The 19,938-nt window shown below is 44.5% G+C and overlaps 1 protein-coding gene across 1 annotated transcript; it reads right to left on the reverse strand.

The window, feature by feature from the left end:
* Positions 1-1,893: 1,893 nt before the first annotated feature.
* On the reverse strand, positions 1,894-18,995 carry LOC121461643 (cell cycle control protein 50C). The gene is made up of 7 exons (XM_041672730.1): positions 18,804-18,995; positions 16,333-16,443; positions 12,685-12,786; positions 11,714-11,801; positions 11,156-11,296; positions 5,832-6,041; positions 1,894-2,306 (listed from the first exon to the last, which is right to left on the reverse strand). Exons 1-7 carry the CDS (start codon positions 18,993-18,995, stop codon positions 2,122-2,124), a joined length of 1,029 nt encoding a protein of 342 aa, XP_041528664.1. The 3' UTR covers positions 1,894-2,121.
* Between the last annotated feature and the right edge of the window lie 943 nt (positions 18,996-19,938).

Here is a 19,938-nt window from a genome sequence, read left to right on the forward strand (position 1 = left end):
TTTCCTCAGTGGACTCCTCATAAAGCAGACTGACTGTCCTACGTAATATGTGAAGCCCTGACTAGAAAAGGCTGGACTCTCGTCAAGAGGGAGCACTCAGCAAACTCAAGAGTCCACCCACAGCCTAACACTTCCTGCCAGAATACGCTTGGACTTTTAATGGCAAGTCTTTTCTTGAGCAGGACTCATCTAGTAGAATGTAGAGTCGCAACAATTACACAAGCCAAATGTAAAAAAGAAATGTTTATCTACCAATCACACACACACACACACACACACACACACACACACACACAGAGAGAGAGAGAGAGAGAGAGAGAGAGAGAGAGAGAGAGAGAGAGAGAGAGATCTGTCTTACCGATCGATCCCTGACTGATACGGCATCTTTCTACCTTATATCCTTATAAGTTTGAGATACAAGAGTTGCATTTCTCTCCTAACTAGCACTGTAAAGGAGGGCTGTGGGACTAAGGATCAGAGGTTAGCGGGTGTGACTTCCTTTTGCTCTGTTCTGGGCAGGTCACCCAAGCACCATAGACAATTGCAGAGATGACTATAGCACCACTAAACCCTGGTGTACTGATTTTCCACTGCCACTGTTGCAAGCTGCGGCTTACTCTGAGCTTAAAAATCACAAATTCTTTTCCATTTATGGATAGAATTCCAGCAGCAAACATCAGTGTTGAGCCTGGCATGATGGTTAATACTGACCTAGAATCACATACGAGACAAGGGTCTGGGAATGCCTGTGAAGGACTGTCAACTTTAAATTGAGGTGCGAGACGCAAAACACACACAAGCAGCACCATCCTACGTGCTGGAGTCCTGGGATACACAGGAGGGGAGGCCAGTGGAGCACCAGCATCCATCTCTCTCTCTCTCTGATTTCTGACTCTTGATGCAGTGTGGCCAGCTGCCTCCTGCTCCTACAGCCATACCTTCCCCGACATGGCAGACTGTAGCCTCTGGAACTGAAAACCCACACAAACTCCTCCTCTCTTCAGTTGCTGCTGCTTCTTCATCTTTTTCTTTTTCCTTTCTTTTCTGACCAGGCTGGCCTTGAACTCACAGAGAACCACCTGCCTCTGCTTCCTGAGTGCTGGGACTCTAAAGGCTTGCACCATCAGGCCTGGCTTCTATTTTTATTTATTTACTTACTCATTTATTTAGTTTTGGTTTTTCAGGACAGGGATTCTCTGTGTAGCCTGGCTGTCCTAGAACTTGCTCTGAAGACCAGGCTGGCCTTGAACTCACAGAGATCCACTGGACTCTGCCTCCCAACTGCTGGGATTAAATGCACGCACCACCATCAACAGCCTCAGGCCCAATTTTGAAATTGCTTCTTGTTAGTTACTTTATCACAGTAAGGTGACAATTAGCGTAAGTAGTACAGTGGCACATACTTATAATCTTAGCACTAGGGCTACTGAGGCAGGGGGATTATGAGTCAAAGGCTAGCCTGGGCAGACAGTAAGTTTGAGGCCAGTCATCGTTTATATATTCTGGATAGTGTTATTTTAATATTAGTACTAGAATGCTTTGTGTCTTAACATAGTTTAAAGAATCAGTCACTCTTAATGCTTTTATCTTGGGTAGCATTAAAGAAACTTTCCTTTCGGTGTATGTACTTTTGGATGCTCAGTCTTAGCAGGAAAATGTGCTGCTCGACTCAACAACTGGTCGGTCTTTGAAAAATTTATAAATTCATCCGACCAGAAGACTGAGTCTATCTGGCTAGCTAGAGGACTCAGTTTCGGCTTGCTTGCTCTTGTTTTAATGGCAGACCCCTAGGGAACTCACCCACTCTCAAGTACAGGAACTTCAAATTCTTAACACTTGGTCTCGAGCTCAAAAATCATTTATTGTTTTCATTCCAAGAACATTTTACGGCACACATTTTTCTTCTTCTCCTCCTCCTCCTCCTCAGTCCTTCTCTTCACCCCACTCTGGGAATCTCTTTGTTTATCCATGTAGTTGAGATGATATTGGATTCAGTCAATCCAGTAAGCCCCTGTTGAGATGACTCCAAAATAGCCCAGGCTTTGCCAGAGGTCTTCACTTCATTACTTCATTGTCCATCTTGTCTTCTGCTAGTCTTCTTTTCAAAGCTCGACTTCACTCCTACAGGAAATCTTTTTTATTCTTCTTCAGCATCTGGTGAATTGCCAGGATGGCAAAAGAGGCCAACAATGTCAATGACCCTGTCACTGTGTACGTAAGCCCCAGGAAAAGGCTACCTCCTCCGATCCACGTCAGGGTGGAAAGAACAACAGATTTTTTTCCTCGGAACACGGTAACCGGAAAATCTAAGAAGATCTGTTAAGGACTCAGTATTTATCTCCTGCCCCATGGCATACACAAATACACTAGATTAGGTTATAGGAAATTGATCTTTTTGGAGACACAAAACGGTTAATTATTCAATTTCACATGTTTCAATGCAGCCAATTAGTACTTTATCTTGGTAGAATAAAACTAGTCAAAGCAAGGTTCCCCTCCACATAGCTAGAGTGAAGACAGGGGATGCAGAGTATATTGATCTGAATGATTTGTCAGCAGTCAGATAAGGAACAGGTATCTAACTCCCTTTGATGACTCCAAGGCGGCAGAAAGAATAGAATAGAGAGTGTTCACAGCAAGCTGAAGGTTCTACTCACGAAACAGAAGACTCCAGAGAGGCTAAAGCATGAATTCTTTCCAGGATAAAACAACAACAAAGAAAACGCCAGGATAAACAGTGAAACATTTTTGGTGAGAACTCTAAAGGTGGCAGACTTGTTAGCATTTTGCAAAGGCAGTGTCCCTGCTGCTGGAGAGAAAGTGTTTGAAGTGGGTTTACTATGTAGCATTTTAATGATGTCATCCTCATGATGCATGTGGCCTGAGGGTTTTAAACATCTGGTGCCTTTTGTAAACGAAACTAATAAACAAACAAAGCCTTCTCATAGCAACGCAGAGGACAGAGGCATTTCCCAGCAAAGCTCTTAGAAGGTTTCAATCTCTTGGCAACATGCTATTTAAAGGCACAAGCCAGCGTGTTAGGGACAAGTCCTCTGTTTCTTTTTTTAATACTGGAATTCCTCATTGTCACCTGGTCCTTGGTGCTACCTTACCTCATCTTCCCACCCGCATTTTCTCCCAGGTCATTTGAAGAAGGGAGAGTCCTGGTCTCAGCTACAGGACCTTCTTTCCCCCTCGGGCAGCAGGCGCTGCTGCAGTCCAGACTTCAGCCAGGCCACAGGGGTGGTGAAGAAGAGGGCTCACATTCAAGGTTGAAGTTGTGTATGGACCATACAAAGATCGTCATTCAGGTGTGGCTGTTAGCTGTCAGTGGGGAGAGCATGTCTGGAGAGGAAAAACAGCATCTCCCTTGCTCTCCTTTCCTCACTCCCAAACTAAATTACAGCAAGGGGGCGAAGGTAGCATCTCGATCTTGTGTTTTCTTCTGCAGTTTCTTGTGAAATCAGGAGATTCAACTTGAGAGACACTCAGCAGGCAACATTCAGTCTCTGTTTTAAAGCAACTACTTCAAAGGAAAACAGAAGGTGGACAAGGCAGAGATGCCACACGAGCAGGGCTCTCCCAGAGAAGCATCCCCTACTCTCCTGTGGGCGAGTTCCACACGCCTGCCCTAGGAGAAGGAGGAAATCCTGGAGAAGGGCACGGGGCCACATGTGGACACTTGCAGTTCACACTGTGCCCAGGCTTTTCCATCCCGGGACTAGGCACATAGCTCGGTGGAGGAGCATTTGCATAGTGTGACCAAGGTCCTGGGTCTGATCCCTGACCTTGAAAAAGAAAAAAAGAATTTCTCCTTGAGCCTCCCTGGGAGTTAGACCGTGGAAGTGGCCAGTGCAGTGTGGAGAAGGTCTGGCCTGCAGGGTGACTTCTAGACCAATCCCAGTCAGCAACCCTGGCATGCTGTATGTAAGAGTGTAGATGCCTAACTGGGTGGGTGTTTCAAAGCTGGGTGCATGCCTGACCCCAAGACCACAGTTAGCATAAATTATATGTGATATAGAACTACTTAAAAAGATTTGGTTACATTTTACAGCTAAAACTTCATTGTTTTTTAAAACCAGGTTCACATTTGTATTTTTCAATTAGGAGGGAAAAGTCATAATCCATTATTAGAACACAAGTCTCCTAACTCGGCCCATCTGCCTGTTACTAAGACATCAGCTCCCACTGGCAGGCTGTGTACCTAAGGCAGGAAGAACACACATCTGCAGTGCAGAGCTCACAGCGTTCCTGGCACGGACGGCATCAAGCTGTCCACATCCACACAGTGACGTCTTCATTGAGGAAGCCATTGCTTACTGGCTGGTCTTTATCTAGTGCGTAGGTAGGCTGGGTCAGGTACAGAGGCTTCGCATTTCCCGAGGTGGGGGGTCGGGGAGATGCGGGCTCCCTGCTCTAACACACTTTTGCCTAAAAGATCTATGGTCAGTGCCAGTGTCTGCGATTCTACTCTACCTTCCCGATGTACTGTGTATCCCCTTAGTTTTTTTAATTTTTTTTTCTAATTTTTGATTCTCCATCTCATCCCACTCTATGTGGAGTGTTTTCCCTCGCTGGTTTAGATGTCTGCATCTGCTCTTTATTGATCTTTCTTGGGAACAAAAGTACTCTTTCCCTCTCTATCCATACCTGGTATTGCTACTTGTTGTTCCTTAAATAGTTGGAGCCCATTCTCTATGCGGGGATGCTATACTTAGCCTTAATGTGGGTGGAAGAATTTGGTCCTGGCCCAACTTAATATGCCAGACTTTGTTGACTCCCCATGGGAGCCCTTAGTTGAGAGGAGTAGATGGGGGGGGGGGTGTGCTGGCAGGGAGGTGAGGAGGACGGAAAGAGGGGTGGGAGGGAGAACTGTGGTTGGAATGTAAAATAAAATAAATAAATGTAAAAGAAGACATATAAATACATACTTTAGACAGTTATATGATGATGTTATGATAGTTGAAGAGGCAGAGGACATATCATCCCCAAATTTGCCACTTTGGTGTATTATTTTGGCTTCAGAGACTTGAAAATCAGCAAGCACAAGAAGGTCATGCTGACCGTCCACTGTCCTCTGACAACACAGAGACGGGCATGCTAACTGTCCACTCTCGTCTAACAACATAGAGAAGGATGAAAAATGCCCGCTGACACCAGAATAAATACTTTTAGCTAGGTTTGGGGACAAATGCCTTTAATCTTAGCGCTTGGGAGGCTTCAGCAGGTGGATCTCTGTGCATATGTATGGTTTACATAGTGAGTTCCAGGATAGCCAGAGCTACATGGTGAGGCCCTATCACGAAAAGAAAAAAAAGGAAGGAAGGAAGGAAGGGAGGGAGAGAGAAAGAGAAAGAAAGAAAGAAAGAAAGAAAAAAGAAAGAGAGAGAGAGAGAGAAAGAAAGAAAGAAAGAAAGAAAAGGAATATCTTTACCATCACAGGGTAACCCGTGCAAACAAATTTGGCTAAAGTAACCTTCAGCTGTTCTTCCATAATGGGCACTCCTTTAAAACTAGTATGTCAATACACGCAGCGACTTTTTGGGGTCTCTATTTTTGGGGAGGGTTCTAAACTACAATAATATAAACAAAATGTGCACTTTTTTTCCTAACACATCAGTCCCGAGATAGAGGACGACCCCCGTCCCCTCCCCCCCTCGCGCGTTGAGGAGCTAGCATCTCCCGTCTCCGTGTGTACCACTGTACAACAGTCGTCTGTTTTTCAGTGGTACACATATCAGGATGGAGGACAGAAGCAGAAAGAAGGAGCTCAACGGTGAGAGGCGAGATTTGCTTTCACTCTGAGAAGAGGACGTGGCACAGAAGGATACTGTAGGATATGTGGAAAGTGTAGTTGCCGGCAGGTAAGCCATCCACAAAGTAGTGCACGCGACTGAGCCGGCGGTACAGTTTTTTGAACGTGGGAAAGGCGGCGGTCCGCATCCACACAATGAAGTCCTCATTGACGAAGCCATTGTTTCCTGGGTCCTCCGTATCTAGCTCATAAATAGGTCGGGCCCAGTGTGGAGGCTTCGCACTTCCTGTGAAGTTGCGGACATGAGAAACGTAGTAGAGAAAGGTCAGCGCTCTCTTTAGCTTTCCTTAAAGAAAGAACTGCATTCGCAATGGAAGGGCAATAGAAATTAGGCAGTTTAATAAGCAATCCTTAATTATACTGTTTTAAACATTCTAAGGAAGAGTGTATAATAATCTTGCAGGGTTAATAACAGATATTATCAGGGTCAGTAGGATGGCTCAGTGCTAAGGGTGAGTGCTTCCAAGACTGAAGACCCAGTTCAATCCCTGGAACCCACACAGTGGGAGATCAGAACCAGCTCTCCAAAGGTGTCTTCTGACTTCCCCACCTGCATCGTAACACACTCATTCCCTGCCCCCCCCCCATGCTCACACTCACCCCATGGGAGCACAGTTACGTGTTTGAACCCCAGGCCAGTGTGAGTCCTGGAGACGCAGGCATTGACTGCCCCCACTCTCAGACTTGCATTTCCTGCTGAGAGCATTGCTATCCCCACTCTACAGAGCATGCTTGAAGACAGAATCACACTCACATGTCCACTAGCATTTATTCCAGAACCTGGAACACGACAGTTATCCAATTATCAGCTAATGCTTGATGAAAGGGTCAAAGAGTCTTTCAATCTGCCAAAAGCTGATAGACTCCACGTTGAATTTCGGATAGCTAATCAAGCACAGTAAACCGTGCGAGGGACATTTACTACTCTAAGACCAGTCCCTCTACCGATAGGAGACTCAATAGGTAAATACAAATCCTCTTGGATAGGTGCGGTGTCACACACCTATAATCCCAGCACTCGAGAGACAGAGGCAGGCAGATCTCTGTGAGTTCGAGGCCAGTTTGGTCTACAGAGCAAGTTCCAGGACAGGCTCCAAAGCTACAGAGAAACCCTGTCTCAAAAACCCAAAACAAAGCAACAACAACAACAACAACAAAACCAAAAAATAGAAATGCAGGTTTGTTTTCTGTTTTTTTTTTTAAATTTATCTTATTTTGTGTATCTATTTATTTTTCCCATTTTAATTCTTTGGATAGGCAAAGAAAAAGATAGTAGTAATAAGGCTAAATGGCATGACTAAATTCAATATTAAATTTTCATGTTAAAAAGCAGTTTGCAATTTTATAAAAAATAAATGCAGGTCTGTCTGTTTTTTAAATCAATTTTTAAAATTTATTTTTATTTTTATTTTATGCTCACTGATGCATGTGTGCCTGTGTGAGGTGTCAGAAGCCCTGGAACTACAGTTACAGACAGCTGCCATGTGGGTGCTGGGAATTGAACCTGGGTTTGTAAACACTGAGCCATCTCTCCAGCCCCAGAATGTATGTTTTAAGCCCCCCCTATCACCTTCCAATCCCACCACTTCCCATATATCTGGATAGTGTCAGATGCAGGCTTTGGTCCGAGACGTTAACTTCCTTCATTCTCCAAGTTAACTTGGGTCATTTGTTTCCATCCATCCATCCACCCATCCATCCATCCATCCATCCATCCACCCACCCATCCATCCATACATCCATCCACCCACCCATCCACCCATCCATCCACCCACCCATCCATCCATCCATCCACCCACCCATCCATCCATCCATCCATCCATCCACTCATCCATCCACTCATCCATCCATTCACCCACCCACCCATCCATCCATCCATCCATCCACCCACCCATCCAATAATAACATTTCTTAATTGTTTCCTTTTGTTTAGCTGTGAAGAGCTAAAAACTGGAATGCATGTTTAATGTAAAATTAAGAGCATTTTTGTAATGTTGCTGACAATGACTCAGTTTGGTTGACATTAGTTCACATGGCAACCACAGTGACGTTAACGGCCATGTGAAATAAAAGTAGTGCAACTCAGAAGACCATCTGAACTTATTTCAAGGTTTGTGATTAAAGACTGTGCCCAGACACTGGTTTCATTCCTACAGAAGGTCCATTTCTATGTCTCTCTGGGAGCATGGCTTCATTAAGGTTAAATGGAACTGGGCGTGGTGGCACACACCTTTAGTACTCAGCAGGCAGGAGCAGTGACTCTGTGAGTCCAAGGCCAGCCAGAGTGAGACTATGAGACGCCGTTTCCAAAAAATAATAAATGGATTTACTTTTATTTTCATTTTATTGTTGTGATTGTTTATATAGTTTTTGATACAAAGTCCTTTTCCATATTCCTGAGTCCTGGGATGGGCAGTATACCTAGCCTAGTTTCGGGGTGTGTGTGTGTGTTTGTATGTGTGTGAGTATATGTGAGTGTGTGTGAAAGTGTGTACATGAGCATGAGCATGCATTTGTATATGAGCATGTGTATGCTTATAATAAACGCTGGGTGTCTTCCTGAATAGCTTTTTGAGATAGGGTGACTTGGGAGCCTAGAGTACACCAGTGGGCTATACTGGCTGCCTATGGGCTCCAGGGATCGACCTGCTTCCCCCATTCCCTGCCCCATCATGAGGGTCACAAGCATGCACGGCCACACCCAGCTTTTTACGTGGGCACTGGGAATCTGAACTCAGGTCCTCATAGCGGCAGCGGGCACTTTACTTACTAAGCTCTCTCTCTAGTCCCTAGGTTTTGACTTAAAAACTTTTCTTCATAGCCAAAGAAAGGTCTTAATGTGTTGACTTCAGCACAGGAGAACTGTGAACAGTTAAATAAAGCTAGTTTTATGGGAATGTCTTCAGACAGGAAAACTCAGGCAATAATAAACCCTTGGGTTTAATTCCTCACGGAATCAAAGCAGTGCTTTTAGAAAGTCAATCACGAAGATAAAAATCTGGCATTTATTAGAGATGTTGCTATAAACTCAGTTGAGAACTCCAATGATCAACTTTAAATTGTTTGCTTTTGTAGTAATAAAAGAAGTGAAAATTTGGTGGAGCAGAACCCCAGAGTGAAACTAATTCTCTGTTAGTAGAGAAAGCAACAGAGAGGAAATGTCCTTAAACTCGTACGGTGTAGGCATAAATCACAATAGTGCCCATTAACGATACAGCACATTACTTATAGAGAGTTTCAGCCACACGAACAAGTATTTTTTTCTATACTGACAAAGAAAAAAATTGCAAAATCCTTAGTGACACTCGTGACAGGCAGCTACGTGTTTCAGCACGCATGTCATGAGAGAGAAGTCTGGAGTGCCTGGAGCTTTGAGGGAGGCCGGTGCACACCAACAGCTCATGCTGTGTTCTACAGTGGTCCCCAGCTTTTCTTTTAGGAGCCCTTTAACTTCGGGTATACTTTGTGCAAGATAATTGAATTTTTTAAAAGTATGCAAACTAGATAACATCACAAATGTTAGGTTGGGGTGACTTTGTGAGCAATACTTCTGGAAAACTAAGCTTCCAAACAAAGATTAAAGTTTATTCAGGTGACAGCAGAGGAACGACTGGACATATTACACCATGGTAGTTCAAAAGAACATTTAATTTTTAAACTTTATTATTAGGCCTCGAATTATGTTGACTTCCATAAAGACTATTGGTAGCACTGTCACTCTGGGTTAGGATTTTTTTTGCGCTAGAATAAAGTGATATTGAGAAAGTCCAGGATTCATACTGTAGCATCTAGACTTCATGACACATTAAAAAAAAATCAAAAATAGAAAAAACTGTGAAGCAAAAATTTGCCTATGAAAATCCTTGGATTAAAATACTAGCATATTGACTAAAATGAAATAAAAATTGCCATTCTCCTCTGTACCATCTGGTTTTGTGTGTCAATTTGACACAAGCCAGTCATCAGTGAGGAAGGAGCTGCAGCTGAGGAAGTGCCGCCGTGAGGTCCAGCTGTAAGGCATTTGTTCTTTTATTCATCAATGGCGGAGGGCCCCGTCCAAGGTGGGTGCTGCCATCCCTGGGTAGCTAGTCCTGGGTTCTGTACAAAGCGGGCTGAGCAAGCCATGGGAAGCCAGCCAGTAAGCAGCTCCCCTCCAGGCCCTCCACATCAGCTCCTGACTGCAGGATCCTGCCCTGTTCAGGTTCCTGTGCTGCCCTCCCTCAGACAGAGACAGCAGTGCTGGAGTGTAAGCCTAACTAACCCTGTACCCCAGCAACAGAAACCCTCACTAAGACACTACTCCGGTTAACACGACTGACTACTGCTGTGGAGATGGTATTTACTCAAACTCCTGAGAAAGAGAGAAGACTCATTTAAAGGTGCTGACAAGCTCAAACTGATTAACTACAGATTTCATTTTTTAAAGTTTCAGACAATGTTTTGGAATAATTAAAATAATGTCATAACACAGATGGTTAAGAAACCTATTAAGCATGCAAATGGGTATTCAGGAAAATTATTCTATGGTATTCTCTTTTAATGTTTGATAATTACTAAAGCAAATATTTCAAAAGACGTTTCATAAGCATTTATATATTTTAATTTTTGAAAAAGCAGCATTGTTGAAAGTAGATTTAAAAAAATTTAGAGTAGATTTAAGTAGAATTATTTGATAGGTCTGTCAATACTATGTTGATTGATTAATTAATACAGAAAAAATTAAAATAAGTAGATAGTTACTTTTATTCTCAAAAATGTATCCAGTTGAAGTTGGGCATGGCAGTTCATGCCTTGAGGCAGAAGGAGACAGATCTCTGAGTTCAAGGCCAGTCTGGTTTTCAGAGCGAGTTCCAGGACGGCCAAGGCTACACAGAGAATCCCTTTCTCACCCCTCCACAGTATGTCTTAATGGTTAATTAGAACAAAACAATTATTTGACAAAATAGAGAACCAATTATTTCACAGTTGTAGTAGGTAAACAATGAGGAAATGGGTCCAGGATGGGGAAAGTTAGAGCAACAGGAATTAAAGAAACAATAATAAAAAAAAAATCTCCCTGCATGCACGTGTGTGCGCATGCGAGCGAGCACACACACACATACACACACACACACACACACACGCACACACACACACACACACACACACACAGATAGGGAACCAGGCAGGGAAGCACAGGCCTTTAACCTCAGCACTCTGGAGGAGAGGCAGGCAGATCTCTGAGTTCTACAGTGGTGTGCACAGTGAGCTGAGAACAGCCAAGACTAAGGAGAGGGACCTTGTCTCCAAAAATGGGGTGGGGGGGGGAGAAAGGCTATGGAGCAACTGTCTGGATCTTACCTGCAAACGCACTAGCAAGATCACTGGTTCTTGGGTTCCGAAATTTGATATACTTATCTGTCCACCACGCAAGCCCACTCTTTAGCATCGGGACTTCTATATGTATAGACGAATTAAGGTGATATGAAAGAGTTATGGTATCTGAAAGGAAATTTAAAATTACAGTAAAGATGTTAGGTAGCCATTTTGCCACCTTTCAAAATGCAGACCCAGACACAGATGAAAAACAAATTAGGTTTTGTTGCAGACACTCAACACGCCTACATGCCATGGATGCTGAATCATGAGATCAGTTTTTCCCTTTACCAACACTGAGCCAATTATTAAAAAATATTCTTTGGCCCCGTCTAATTTGTGTTCTCTGACTGTTCCTTCAGATTGCTGGCGAGGGAGAAGTTATTTACAAATGAAACTCCAGACATCAGTGTTCTGGCTTATCCTGGATAAATACTTGGCATTGAGCAAGCAAATAAACCGAGCCACTCAGCTGCCCGGGTAACATCCTGAGTGTGGAGGTGGCTACACCCTTATGAAAGAGGCAGGAAAAAAGTCACCTACCATTGAATATGCTGTTGGCAATTGCACCGCAGGGAATGATGGGAGTGCTGTTGTGGGACACCTGGAACGGGGCGCAGTTCGTAACATCCTGTGTGTGAGATGATGTGTCAGTGAGAAGTGCTCTTGGCAAACTCTCAGACCATTGCAGGAGAAAACTCTGGCAATGAGCATCAACTCTCATTAGTGTGTTGGCATGGGTAAAGACTATGGACGGCTGCTACCTGTTTTCCCCAGGGTTTCTGGCTCACTTAGACTAGAAAACGTTCAGCCTTTGGAGACATACGTACATATGGATGTCTAGGTGTTTTATATCCTTTTTAACAATACAGAGCACGCCAAAACTATTTGCGGGAAGGATTTTTACCTTCCTATGCTGAGTATCACATTCAGTCTACATGGGACCACTTTTAAAAATCCTTTTGGTAAAGTTACCATATTCAGAGGAGTATTCAGGTCAGATTCCATAGCTAGAAGACCTCACAGGGAACTGCTAGGTTATCACTTCATAGACTGTCAGATTGGAAAACAATCCACCTAGCTTCTCTCACTAACATAGGAACTACTGAAAATAAAAACTTGGAAGCCTAGGTTAGACTCAGGCTTTTGTACTTAGTTGAACCAAAGTCTTTTATTCAAGCAAGTTTCCTTTAAGTAGGCTAGATCAAGGACCTTGGTTATAGAAAGGCAGACAAACTTGGTTAACAGGTGAACCAAACAGAGATCACGGTCTTCGCAAATGTGCAAAGAATAGTTAGCTGGCTAGCATTCACACTAACTGCTTTAAAGGGGCCCAGTGCCCTCTCCCAAAAGTATTTACCTAAAATGCTCAGCCGCTTCACTCTAAGAATGAAGCAAACATTTCTATCTTCAAAAATCTAGATTCTGAGCCCTGCCCCACTCCTGTCTCTTAGACTGAAATAACCCCTTGTTAAAAAGAAGAGAGTATTATACCAAATGGGACTGAGCCTTACCCAAATATCCTTGCCCACCAGTTGACTATTGCTTCTTGATAGAATATATCGATAGAGGTTCTGATAGAAACCATACAATTTGTAGTACATATAAACATTACCCTGCATGGAAGAGAAATAAGAAGCAAATAAGGTACCTCTGGAGTCCTAAGATTAAAGGTGTGTACCACCATGCCCAGCCCTAGGCTGTGTATTTTCAAGGCATAAATGCAGATTTATGAAATTTGTCTCTTTGTGGCAATACTAGGAAAAATGCTTGGCATATCATGCTCTAAAATTTTAAAATACTATTTACAAGATTTAAATATCTAGATATTTTTCGTTGATGAAACACAAGTTTCTTTTTGGGGTCCCCAATCAATCTGAAACAGCTGGAACATCAGCCGGTCTGATGTAAGCTTTCCCGAGCAGCTGAAGTGGTTTGAGTAATTAATATTCAACAACATTCCAGCAATTTTCCCAGGAAGAGTGGGGGTGTGGTCAGGTTAAGAGGAAGCTGCTGCTCATCCAGGATTTGCTGGTGCTCTGGAGTGGGACAGCAGTCAACAGTTAAGGGCCTTAAGCAGGAAGAACAGGCTATGTGTTAAGATGTTGCTGGAGATGAGCTCCTGCAGTGTATTTATATTATGGCATTGTGGACAGCAGGAGTAGCCCCAGCAGCTGCTGCTTAGGTTAGGGACCTCCGTGGTGCTGTCCCATTGTCCTAAATGGCAGTCTAGGAGCAGCTGGGTGGACAAGAAGGGGTAGTGAGCATATTTTGGGAGGAATGAGGGCCGGCGCACTGAGCATTTCAGTGGGGACTTGGCTTTAGATGAACAACCTTGAATGAACCTCCTTGTATGGTTCTGAGTTTGTGGGATAGTTGCCAGAGAGCGACTTGAAGGAGGTGCTGGCTGGTGGGGTGGACTGTGGGTTTGCGTGTATTGCTCAGTGAGGTGGCCCCAGGACTTGTCTTTGCCCCAAGCTGAAGCTGCACACAGCCATTTGGTGGTCACCATTCTATCTTCCATTTCAGAAGCTGTCTCAATGCTTCTTTAGGGAGGACAAACATACACCGAACCTTTAGAGTGTTGCATTGATATAAGCACCCAAAGCCACGGATACAGTTTCAAAGTAAATCCAGGTGATGTAACTTAGAACTGGAGTCACTGAGCATCCACGGGGCAGGTGAACTGAGCATCCACGGGGCAGGTGAACTGAGCATCCATGGGGCAGGTGACTGAGCATCCACGGGGCAGGTGACCTGAGCATACACGGGGCAGGTAACTGAGCATCCACGGGGCAGGTGACTGAGCATCCACGGGGCAGGTGACCTGAGCATACACGGGACAGGTGAACTGAGCATCCACGGGGCAGGTGAACTGAGCATCCACGGGGCAGGTGAACTGAGCATCCACGGGGCAGGTGACTGAGCATCCACGGGGCAGGTGACCTGAGCATACACGGGGCAGGTGACTGAGCATCCACGGGGCAGGTGACCTGAGCATACACGGGACAGGTGAACTGAGCATCCACGGGGCAGGTGAACTGAGCATCCACGGGGCAGGTGAACTGAGCATACACGGGACAGGTGAACTGAGCATCCACGGGACAGGTGAACTGAGCATACACGGGGCAGGTGAAAGCACATGCTGGGAACGCAGGAGCCAGGGGACTGGAAGTTCCTTGTGAATGTCATTAACTTAGCAGCAAGGTCGGTGTTTTCCCCCACGGTCACACAGAGAGGTGAGAATTGATACTAGGTTTTCTGAGCCTTCAAGAAGGAAAGAAAGAGAAGAGAATACAGGAGAGGTATGGACCAACTTGGGAGCCAGGAGAGGGCAAGGATTAGAACAAAGAAGGCCGCAGGCCACAGTGTTTCTTAAGACTTCAGGAAGCTGATGTGCCTGGAGGCTTCTCTTCTGGGGAGAGCCTACCTTAGTAACTGGCTCATAAGATCCCCTGGAAGTCACCCCTCAGCTGCCCACTTGGCAGGGAGAGTGGAAGAGAGATTTTTAGGCCTCTGCGGTTTTGCTTAACAGGCAAGACTTAAATGAAAAATGTATTTTATTCTACTTCACAAAGATATTTCAAATGTCTATTCTGTACCCTAGATTCAGCACCCCTTCCTCTCAGTGCCCCCCCAACCCAGGCCTGGTCCCTCTTGTCCTTCAGAATGCCACTACACATAGAAATCCAGGTACAGGCTAGTTTTCTCTCATTCTCCTCACCGAGCACCCCACCTTCAGGCTTACAGCTCATTCAGCTGGTTCCAAACCTAAGTCCTTATCATTTCTTGAAACTCCATGTACTGTCTCCTCCCCTTTCCCTTCCTTCTCTTCCTAAAGGTCAGAGTGGACAGCTCTCCTTGCTGCCTTCTGCTCTGGGAAGTTTCTTCACCAAATATCCCTAGGACCTGTATGAACATGAGAGTGGAATTCGCCAACAGCAGGGGTTCATCTTTGTATGTCTTGGCATTCCTCACACTGCCAATGAGCCAGACTGAAAGCCTCTTTTGGGATCGAGTAACTGCCCTTATAAGATGACTTGGGGTAGGAGAATCCAAGGAGAAGTCTGGCAGGTAAAACTCTTGACACTAATTTAATGTGTGACCTCAGCCAAGTCACATAACTTCTCGGTCCATTAACAATTTCACGTAGCATGAGGTGTTAAATGTAATACATTCTATAGCTCTGTCCACACAGATATTTATAATAGAACCTGTGTGACTGATCATACAAGCCATGTTGGAAAGTTTAGAGTCTTGAGGTTGAGGGCAGGCTTTTTGGGGACAGGTAGAACCCGATGCAAAGGAAACTCCCACAAACCTCCAAGTGTGACCCCAGCTAAGACTCCTAGCAATAGTGGACATATAGCCTGAACTGGCCATCTCCTGGAATCAGATTGGTGACTACCCCAGCTGTCTGGAGAGCCTCATGCAGCAATTGATGAAAACAGATGCAGAAAGCCACAGTCACACCTTAGGCTGGGTTCTGAAAATCCCTCTGAAGAGAGGGAGAAAGGATTAGAAGGGCCAAGGATATCATAAGAAAACCCACAGAATCAACTAACCTGGGCTCATAGGAACTCACTGAACCAACAATCAGGGAGCCTGCATGGGACCGACTTAAGTCCTCTCTATATATGTGACAGTTGTGTAGCCTGGTCTGTTTGTGGGACTCCTAACAATGGAAGCAAGAGCTGTCCTTTATGCTTTGGCTGGCTCTTGGGAACCCATTCCTCATACTGGATTGCCTTGCCCAGCCTAAATAAAAGGAGAGGTGCTTAACCTTATAACAGCTTGATATGCCATGCTTTGTTGATACCTATGGGAGGCCTGCCTCTTTCTGAACAGAAACAGACGAGTGGATGGGGTGGGCAGGTGGAGGAGAGGTGGGGGAGAAATGGGAGGAGAGGAGGGACGAAACACAGCGGTAGGGTTGTAAAATAAATAAATTAAATCTTAATAAAGAATCTCAAGGTTTACAAACAGGAAACAATAATAACGACACAAAAGGGCATTCTGGGGTTGCAGGGTCAGTGACTCAAGATTCACCATTTCTACTGTGCTCCCTTTCCATAGTTTTCAGGAAAACATCTGCTGGAGAGCGCAAGACCAGCAGGCAGGAAGAAGTGGCGGGGCACCAGCATGCGGTGCACTGAACTCACCTCCATTTTCTCCATCAGGTAGAAGGGGACAGAGCAGGTGCACTCTTTGTCAAAGTTAGAGCTGTTTTCCCGTAGCTGAGCACAATGAGCACATGTGTTTGTGTAATTAATCTGGCAGGCAGGAAAACACAACAGTTCATGTAAAGGTCATATGAATCCACATCTTAAAATTCAATGCCCACGCCTTATCCGGAGTCTTTAGTTCTTATGGCTGGAGGACAGCCTGCTGCGTGGGTGTTCTTTTCTGGGGTGCTTGGGAGGAGGCCTTCTTACAATCTTCCCTTTTGTCACCAGGAGTCATTTTGCCACTGGCTGGGACTCCACGTTTCAGTTGCATACTTATTTGATCAGTGGGGATGAGGCAGTCACGGGGTGGGGGAATGTGTCGCTGGGAAGGGCTCAGCCAGTGACTCGTGAAACTGTGCTTACAGCCCAAGTCTAATCGCCTTTACAGGGAACTCACTATTTTCCATTTTATTGTATGGAAAATATCCATATTAATTCTTTTACATGACACCCTGAGGAAGTTACTAAAAGTGACCAAGCAGGAAGACATTATTTCCCAATAAGATTATTAATGTATGTGGAATAATTCTCAGCCTGAGAAGGTGTGTTCTGCTTTTTGAATGTTAAATTCTGTGGAAAAATTATATAATGAATTCTCTTTTAAAAAAGAGTCAAGTGTCCCTAGTGAGTGACTGCTGTGTGCTTTGGCAAGGCACTCAGCCTCAGTTCTGGGAGGATGGAGCTTGGAGAGATTGCGAAGGGAGGCTCAGAGATGGGGCCCAGGGGCTGCGTGTTCCCTAATCTTGTGGGCAGCTTCTGCTTCCCTGGCTATGATGAAGAGGATTCTGGGAGAGTAGAAGCTCAGAGAAGCAAGAAGAGTGTCTTTTCCTTTGCTAAGGTGCCAGTAGGATGCAGGATTCTTTTGGAGAGAGAACAGGAAAGAAGAAATATAGGCTCTTTGTGAAAGAAGAGTGAAGTGTGAATGTGTAAACGCTACCATTGCTCTAAGTCACCATTTTCTGCACACGTGGCATGGCTCGAATGGCTGCTTTTCTGGTCGTGGGACTGTGCTTCACTTCATAAAGAACAGGATGGTATGCCAGGCAAGAGCAAGCACAGATAGCACACGGAACCACACTAAGTGGCCTGGGGCTCCAGTGTGGTCAACTCCTCTTTTGACACGGGGATTATAATATTTGATCTCCAGGACCCTAAGTTTTGATCATCAGTAAACTTTCTGTAACAGTCTATCAGTGATGTCACACTAGAATGCACTTTATTTCACAGATTCCACTCTGAGTTATGGAAACATAGGGTTAGAAGAAGTGTTTCATGACCATACAGGCATCTCTGATGCTTTCTACCGCTAAGAATTTTAGTGAGAAATACGTATCCCACTATCTGCTGATAATGACGGTATTCAGTGTCCAGTGAGCCTGTAAGCCTAAAAATAAAAATGGAGCAAAGACTGTAGTCTGCTATTTATAGAATCTGAGAGGAGTGACCTGTGAAGAGAGTGATTATTCCTCTCATTGAGGATATAGTTAAAGACAATGAAATTAGCACGTTAAAAAGATACCCATGTTCCCGCATTTTTTGGAGTTCTATTCATAGTATTATGGAATTGATCTCATTGACCAGTGACAGATGAATAAAGATGGATGAATAAAGACAATGGAATATTGTTTGATCACAAAGTCAAAATTTTATCATGTGCAGCAAAATGAATGGATATGAAGGACATCAGAACAACTGTTGCCTGCTCTCACGGGTGGACGGAAGCTTTGACAGTTCACGTGCAGGGGGAAGAGCTACTTAGTCAGAGACCAGGAAGGGTAGTGGAAGGGGGGACAGAGCGGAATGGGGTGAACCAACACAGAAAGAGGGATCCTATGCTCCACAGTACAGCAGTATGTCTACGGGTCAGCTTTCTAGAGATTTCATGGAGATCTAGAAGAAAGGAGAGGAAATCGCGATTCCCTTGATTTGCTCAGTACATAATCGTAAACGTATACTAAAATAGTGCACTGTGCACAGTAAACTGTTGCAACCATGGCGTATTAATTGTACAAGAATAACATTTAAAAGTTCACATGCTTTTTAAAAAACCCAAGATCTCTATTTTTGGTTCTGGGCTCATTAACATATGGATTATTGGGGTCTGGCAGGCTTTTGAGCTTGCCGCTCTCCTTCTACCTGTTTCTTGCTTGCTCACTTCTCTAAGATCACCTGACTTGGGCGGGATCTTGTACAGATGTGTGGCTGGAGGTGACCAGTGTGACAGCGAGAATGAATGAAGTCAACGCTAAGGGCTCTTTCCCCATCTGCCTCCTCCCAGCACAAAGTTGGGTGGGTCTGGTCAGATCTAGCTTCCTATTGAGGGGCTGTGTTCTCAAAGTGACTGCTCCCATCTTTAATCCCAAACCGAAAAGCTTTGGAAAGTAAACATGTGAGACACGACAAACCTCAATTTCCCTGGTGCTCTTTGCAGACAGTAGAAGGATGATGCCCATACAGAGGCAGAACCCTCCTGTGGCAAAAAAGATAGAGAGGACCACCGAGGCAGATAATTCTAGCTGGTGGGCAGGCAACGTCTGCTGCTTTAGGGCTGTGTTTTCCGGCAGTCTGGACAGGTCATACTGGGGCATCGGCTCCATTTTGGTCCTGTAAGTGACTGACATACTTTTGTGACATTTAGACATGCTTGTAGTAATATCACATAATGCTAATGCTAGATGAAGAATGACATGTTGTGACGTCATGTTTGCTTCCTGTCTTGTTCTCTAAGCAGACCCGCTACCTGCAGTGCACAGCTCGCGCCAGTCCCTGCTGGGTGCACTTTATTTCAAATCGGAAAGCCTCTTGTGTTAAATGCCATGCCCAAGAGAGCTCTCCTCAACGTCTGTAAAAACCAACTGCTCATGCTCAGAAGCAGTTGTTATGGGCTGTTTCTGAGGTCTGTTGTGTGAATCTTTGGTGATTGACCCAACTGAAGCCAGGCCTGTCGGCTTTCCCCCAAATATGGCGAACACGAGTAAGAACTAAGTTGGAAAAATATTCTGAGATCACAGCAGTTTTGCTATGCTGTGATGATACAGAAAGGAGAAGCAATGTGCTTGTATTTAACTTCAGTCGCTTTCTTTCTGCTTTTTATAAATAAGAAAGACCCAGGCAGAAAATGTAGATTACATTTCCTTCTGGGGCTGGAGCGATGGCTCAGTGGTTAAACTGGTTGCTCTTCTGAGGACCCAGGCTTGATTCCAAGCACCCATATGGTAGTTCCCAAGTGTCTTTAAGTCCAGACCCAGGGGACCCTCTTCTGGTCTCCTCAGGTACTGCATGCTCATGGCACACAGACAAAATACTCATAACTCAAGCACAGACAAAATACTTGTGCGCATGATTCAGGCAAAATATTCATACATATAAAATGAAAATCTTGAAAGAAAAAGTCTCCATTTAGCCTCTCTCAAATCTACTCATTAGAGGTTAGTGAAACATTATCAAATATTCAGCCTTGCAATACAGTATTAGCCCTGGTGTGAGGGTTTTCTACTTTGGTCATTAACAATTTATAATCATTCCTTTAACAAACTGCCA

The sequence above is a fragment of the Microtus oregoni genome, unplaced genomic scaffold (genome assembly GCF_018167655.1).
Source record: "Microtus oregoni isolate MIOR12 unplaced genomic scaffold, Mior012 000023F_ref0000262, whole genome shotgun sequence".
Classification (NCBI taxonomy): Eukaryota; Metazoa; Chordata; class Mammalia; order Rodentia; family Cricetidae; genus Microtus; species Microtus oregoni.

What these genes read in the sequence shown, in the direction of transcription:
- LOC121461643 (XM_041672730.1), bottom strand. Translation starts at nt 18,995, where the DNA reads ATGGAGCCGATGCCCCAGTATGACCTGTCCAGACTGCCGGAAAACACA. An exon ending in ACCTGATGGAGAAAATGGAG is followed by an intron (nt 12,787 to 16,332) that starts GTGAGTTCAGTG and finishes TCTTCCATGCAG; the next exon opens with GGTAATGTTTATATGTACTA. An exon ending in TGGTGGGCAAGGATATTTGG is followed by an intron (nt 11,802 to 12,684) that starts GTAAGGCTCAGT and finishes TCTCACACACAG; the next exon opens with GATGTTACGAACTGCGCCCC.